Source organism: Lytechinus variegatus, chromosome 1 (assembly GCF_018143015.1).
Source record: "Lytechinus variegatus isolate NC3 chromosome 1, Lvar_3.0, whole genome shotgun sequence".
In the NCBI taxonomy this organism is placed as follows: Eukaryota; Metazoa; Echinodermata; class Echinoidea; order Temnopleuroida; family Toxopneustidae; genus Lytechinus; species Lytechinus variegatus.
In genome coordinates, this window is record NC_054740.1 from 14,151,429 (window position 1) to 14,158,207 (window position 6,779).

Here is a 6,779-nt window from a genome sequence, read left to right on the forward strand (position 1 = left end):
AGATGTCAACTCACTCCTTAAAGGGGAGTCCAGCCTTGGCCATAATTTTTTGTGTTGGTTAGGAGAAAAATAGATTAAACAGAATGGTGAAAGTTTAAAAGAAATCGGACAAGCAATAAGAAAGTTATAGCTGAGCTAAAATTGAGATCATTAATAGTATGTAGATTTCAAATTGGCAACTGGGTAAGTAAATTATGACGACGGGCAAAGAGAACTTTCCCATAGGCCATGTATTTTATTATCAGGGATTTGTGGTTTTCATCTAAGTACCCATTCCCCTAGGGCAGTAATCCAAATATAACCTAGGTAGTATATTGTTTTATGTTCCCATGAAAGAAAAATATAATTTGAAATAAGACTTTTGGGGGAAAATGACATTTTAGCCAAAATATGTACTGGAGTATATAGAAGAGTATAGTCCTTGCCTTACATCACTATGACATCCCTTATGTGGCCAATTTGAAGTCTCCATGGGTATAGTGATTACCAATATATACATCTTAAAAAACACAACTTTCTTGTTTCTTGTCCAATATTGTTCAAACTTTCACCTATCAACTTGTCTGATTTTTTCTGGATTCCCCTTTAAATGAATATTTGACTGTCTAGTGGAAAGCCCCTCAAAAATGGAATTTGCAATGGAATTAGAATAGAAATGTAAAGACTAAGTGGAGAAAAGATTTCGTACGTATCTTTGTAATGATCATTGAATAAAATATAGATGCAACTGTGGTTTCATACAAGTAGTAATATTCTTGTTCATGGACTTAAAACAGCCGAGTTATTTCGGGGAAGTATAAACATATAGATCCGTATGGCATTATCAGAAAAAGTGGAATCAAACAATTATGTTTATATATCCCTTTTTTTCTTTATTTGATTTACTCGTTCGTCGCTCGTGACTTTTACACACTTGTTAGCTACACGGCAAAAACTGGGCGTGTTAACACTGAACAGGAAATGCGGATTTACATCCCATCAGTCATATACACCAGTGTTAAATTTATAGTCAAAGCATTTGGGTGTTATAATAACTCTTTGTTTGTAACTGTAACACTCTTTGGTGTTATGTTCAAACTCTAGGGTGCAATTTTAACACTTCAGTGTGTGATCCTCTAAGAACACCAATTGGTGTCGGTTTTAGCACCCCAGTTTTTATAGTGTAAAGGCTGATTCTCGTGTTGGGTTCCGAAAGAGGTCGAAAAATGAGATGATATATAAATCACAGCTTTTATTCAATGATTTTTTTACTTCTTCTTTTTTTTTAATTGACAATTATGCTTTCAGTCAGATGCCCAGGTTACAGTTAACCTAAACCAAAATAATAATAATAATGATAACAACAACAACAACAATAATAATAATAGAAAGATTAAATGAGAACAAAGTTTGAAATTTAATATTTATTTTATGAGTAATTCGGAGGGAGAGATTACAGGAGAGATCCCGCCCGCGCATGCGCAGTCATCATTCAAAGCATCAAATATGACTCCTGATAAAACAGCAAGAAAGATTAAACTAAGATGAGAACAAGTTAGAACTAATTTTGCCTTAGAGTAATGGGAGGGAGCGGAGGGCCTGTAATCTCTCCCTCCGAATTACTCATAAAATAAATATTAAATTTCAAACTTTGTTCTCATTTAATCTTTCTATTTTATTTCGTAATTCTCCTGGAGAAATTACAGGAGATTTCAAAGCTCAGGAGGCATATTTGATACCAAAATTACACCAAGTCACAACCCTGGTGTGCACAAAACATAATACCTCTATACAACCGAGGATGAGGCACTGCCTAACAAGGAGGCTGAGAAGTCACTTTTCTGATCCAAAGCCTTATGGTAGAACTGTTGAAAGGTTTTCTCACTAGACCATCCAGCCTGTCTGAGAATAGCAGCGATGGGAACTTCTGACCTCTCAGCTGCTGACACCGACGCAGCCCTCGTTGAGTGCGCCTTGTAGATATCAGTGTCTACCCCAGCTGCAGCTAGAGTTACTCGTATCCATCTGGAGATGGTTTGTTTACTTATCCTCCCATGAGGCTTCTGATAGCTGATAAAAAGGAATTTTTCTGATCCCCTCAAACGTTCTGTTCTTCGAATATAATGTTTTAGATAATGAAGTACACACAGTCGTTTATCTAGAGGGTAAGCTTCCAACGTCATATCTCCGGTGATATGTCCTGGTCTGTCTTGTTTTAGTAGTTGACCAAACCAAAACGTAGCTCCACTATCTTTAAGAGTCATTTGCTCAATGTTTAACTGATGAAGCGACTGCACCCGCTGCGCTGAGGTTAGTGCCAAGAGGGTGACAAGTTTCAGGCTCAAAAGCTTGAGGCTAAGGGTTTTCGCAGGTGCTAGCTTCCTTAAATGGTTCAACACCAATTTAACGTCCCAGATATGAGTGTACCTGGGTTTGGGTGGTCGAAGTTGAAAGGTTCCTTTCATAAAACGGTGCACTAAAGGATGAGTTCCCACCGTAAAAGGACCATCTAAAACTAAAAATGTAGATAAAGCACTTCTTGCAGTGTTCAAGGTACTATAACCAGCTCCATGTTCAAACAAACTTGTAAGGAACTCCAATAAATTTTCTACTGATGATTGAACATAATTCCAACCTTTGTCCAAACAAAATTTTTTCCATTTTCTTATGTAGATACAGTATTGATTTTTAGTAGAGTCTCTCCATGAAGACATTATGATCTCCGTAGTCTTTTTATTCAGTCTCTTGAAAGGTTTCCGGAGATCCTGCAACATAATAGATCAATGCGATCCCAAAAGGGGTGAGTGACATTTGAGAAAGGTAGAGTTAGTAACCCTTTTCTCCTCTTAATTTCTACAGGTTTCCCTACTGTCATAATGTGGAGCAAGGGAAACCAAGTCTGTGAGGGCCAATTTGGGACAACTAGTAAGCCCGTAGCTTTGTCATTCAGAATTTTCTGCAAGCAACTTGGTATGAGACAGAATGGTGGGAAGGCATAAAAATTCAACTTGGCCCAGTTTAGGGAGAATGCATCAACCGAGAATGCACTAGGATCAGGTAGCCAAGAGACATACCTTGGCAATTGATTATTCAGTCGAGATGCAAATAAGTCAATATCTGGGGAGCCAAAGTAATGAGTAATTTGGTTAAAAGCTTGCTTATCCAGTGTCCACTCTGTCCTATCATTGAATTTCCGAGACAGCTTGTCAGCTTCTACGTTTAGCTTGCCTGGAATGTAGGAAATAGACAGCCAAATATTTCTCTCTAAACACCATTTCCAGATTGTATTTGCAATTTCATTGCAACTGCATGATCTAGTACCCCCCATATGCTGGAGATAGGTAACTGCAGTTACATTATCTATGCGTAGTAGGATATGGACATTTTTCATAGATGTACAAAAGGACTTTAGTCCGAGAAAGGCTGCCAGTAACTCAAGATAATTAATCTCATTATTCTTAGCCTTGACAAGCTCCTCGGCATTCCATCGCCCACCTGTGCTAGAATTTAGCTCCATACACTTAGCTCCCCATCCCGAACCACTTGCATCGGAGTACAACTCCAGGTCCGGTTCTTTCTCAGAATAGACGAGTATACAATGTGCAGGTTTGCTATCCACCATTCAAGATCGTACCGAGCTGCCTGCGAAAGTTGCATGGGCCTATCAAAATGACCTTTGTTAATTTTCAGTGCTACAATTTTGTCTGATTCTAAAGCCCGATAGAAAAGCGGACCATATTGGACAGCAGGGAATGTTGCTACAATTTTCCCAATTGTTCTGGAGACTGCTCTAATACTAGGCAAGTTAGTTTGGAGGAGGTCTGAGCAACACTTTTTAACTTCATTTACCTTGTCAGAAGGAAGTGTAATGGACATATTCACTGAATTAAGTACAAATCCAAGGAAGGTAAGTTCCTGTAATGGTTTGAGTACCGACTTATCAGGGTGAATAACAAACCCAAGCTGTGATAAAAGGCTAACCGTAGCATCAATTGCCTTGTGTACTTTGGCCTTATTGTTACCAATAATGATGGTGTCATCAAGGTAACCCACTAAGATGTGATTTGCTTGGTGCAGTGTGGCGAACACTGGTTTCAAAATTTTGGTAAAGAGCCGTGGTGCAGTACTCAAACCATTTGGTAAACAAGTGAATTGAAAAAGAGTGTCTTGCCAAATAAATCTTAAGTACTTTCTATCTGAAGGGTGAACTGGGACCGAAAAATAAGCATCCCGGAGGTCCACTGAGGCAAGAAAACAATTTTCTGACATTAATTGTGTTGCTGTATGTATGCTATCCATCTTAAAATGCTGATAGCTCATATACTTGTTCAGGTCAGAAAGATCCAGAATAACTCTTAGCCCACCATTTTTCTTGGGCCGAGTAAAAATGTTGGACACAAACTCTCCCTTCTCATGGGAGCACTGTTCAATCACCCTTTTCTCAAGTAAATGTATAATTTCTTGATTGATTTTAATTACTTCAGCTGTCCTGATGTGAAAACAGCGTGGGGGTAGTGAACGGTATGGTTTAATAGATACATTTTCAAATTCTAATTTATACCCTTCAACAGCTGATAAGATAACGTGATCAGAAGTAATCTTTCTCCAATTGTTTACAAAATGCCTCAGTCGGCCACCAATAGGAAACTTTGAATAATCATTAAGTAAACTCACCTCTTCAGCAGAAGTAGTTACTTTGTTTTCTTCCAAGGTGCACCCTGCTTTGGGGGAAAGGGGCTGTGGGAAGGCATTCTGCTCTGCGAGCCTGGGTTCTGCCACTGGTCTTGACCCTTGTTCTTGCGTCTTTTCCACTGGGGCTGCCCTAAAAAAGGACCCTCTGGGTTGCCTGACCACAAATCATGTTGGGCTGATTGCGCCCATCCCAATTCACGGGTACTGGTTTTATTCCTGGCATATGGGTGATATGAGTGAGTCTTGAATTGCTTGTCCTTTAATTGACCTCTCATCATCCCTGCAGCTGCCTTTTGTTGCTCACTCAGGTCTTTCACTTGCTTAGCAAGATCATCTCCAAACAAGAACTTGCCCACTTGGGAAGATTTGCACAATGGTGTAAACTTCATATTCATATCAGGTCTGATAAGACGTTTCCTAGTGCAATTTAGCTCAAAATTGGCATTGCTGAGCAAAGCGAGGCAATCTTGTTGAGCTTCAGAAATATTCCCCGGGTCTAAAGATTGCAAAAATGCTGTCAAACCTCTGGTTAGTGAACGTTGAATTTTTTGTAGTTGCAGGTCTCTTTGTCTAGTTACTTGTTTTAGTTTGTCCCAAATGGGACCATTAACTCTTGGCACATCGACCAAGAGGCAATTGGTGGGTGGGGGGTATTTTCCCAAAGACTCCTCAAGAGCCTTTTCACCCAACTTGTTGGAGAGTAAATACGATGCAGACATCGCTAGATTATCATCAATTGCTTGTCCCATCTCTTGGGGCTGGGCAAACTTAGCGGCTAATGCCGGAATGCTTGGGCCTTGGCCCACATCACATTCACCTTCCCCACTCTCGAAATCTGGAGCTTGTGAATAGTCATCACTGACATTGGTCACATGGACCTGACCTGCGTGAAACTGAGAATTCTGATCATCATAGCCATAATTACTATCATCGTAAAAAGACTCGGCCTCAGAAGGGGCACTATCTTGATAACGGGTGGCCTGATTCTCAAGTGCTTTAGTCAAAAGCGATTCCAATTTAGTAAGTCTCTCCTCGAACTCAGAGTTTGAAGTTGAGGGGGATGGTTTATTCTTTTTTGGCTTGGCTTTTGATGATGGTGCCATATCGGTTCCTAAGCCCGAAGAGCCTGGCAGAGATTTAATATCTCCTTTGTCTTTATGTTTCTTGACAATTTTATTGGGCTTGGCTTTCAATAGTGCCATATCGGTACCTATGCCCGAAGAGCCCGACGGAGATTTGATATCTCCTTTATCGTGCGAAGCTGGTTGCTGGCTCGCGGAACGGGTCCCTGCCCCCGGCTTCGCCGGCGTCTGGCCCGGTGGAGAAACCGCACTCCGCTGCGACTGAGTCGCCGGCGGGCTGGTATCCACATTCAAGAGATCACGATTCATGATCTGATTTCCGACAGGAAGTACTCCAACTCGGAACAAAAGTCGATGTTAGAAGGAGGTTGTTAAAGAAAAAAGTTCTAGCACAATAATTCCAGCAACCAACTCGAAGAAGGGTAAGAAAAAACAATTTTTGTCTTACCCAAAATGGCGGAAAATGACTGCCAAAACAATGCTGCGAACGTAATGACTGCGCATGCGCGGGCGGGATCTCTCCTGTAATTTCTCCAGGAGAATTACGAAATAGAATATAAAATAAATATAATAATAATAATTATAGAAAAATAAAGTAAAATAAATAAAAAATAAAAATGAATAAATAAATAAATAAATGATATAGAAAATATTTTTAAAAATTAGAAAGTATGCCGATATCCAAACCGCCATTGTAATACTGTATCATCCAAGGAATATAGCGAATGTGAAAAATAAAAATCGACAAAATAACTTCAGTCAGACTCCAAGTTACAGTCAAACTCGCCAAATATGAAGAAAGTAGGCCGATATTTTCAACTGTCATTATTAGACTATAATCATCACAGGAACAGAGCGAAGGTGAAAAATTGACAGCTACCTTCAACAGGTAATTACTTATCAATCACATCGGATTTAATGATGAACCAAGAGACTAAAAGATCTAACGTCCCGACTCATTACGTCACTAGCCATCCGTATCACAGCCTCTAAAAGACGGCAAACACCCACCTATACAGGGTGGTC

The 6,779-nt window shown here is 39.8% G+C and overlaps 1 protein-coding gene across 1 annotated transcript; it reads right to left on the reverse strand.

Moving 5' to 3' along the window:
• Positions 1-2,637: 2,637 nt before the first annotated feature.
• LOC121406557 lies at positions 2,638-6,062 on the reverse strand. The gene is made up of 2 exons (XM_041597571.1): positions 4,654-6,062; positions 2,638-2,744 (listed from the first exon to the last, which is right to left on the reverse strand). Exon 1 carries the CDS (start codon positions 6,060-6,062, stop codon positions 4,671-4,673), a length of 1,392 nt encoding a protein of 463 aa, XP_041453505.1. The 3' UTR covers positions 2,638-2,744; positions 4,654-4,670.
• Positions 6,063-6,779: the final 717 nt, after the last annotated feature.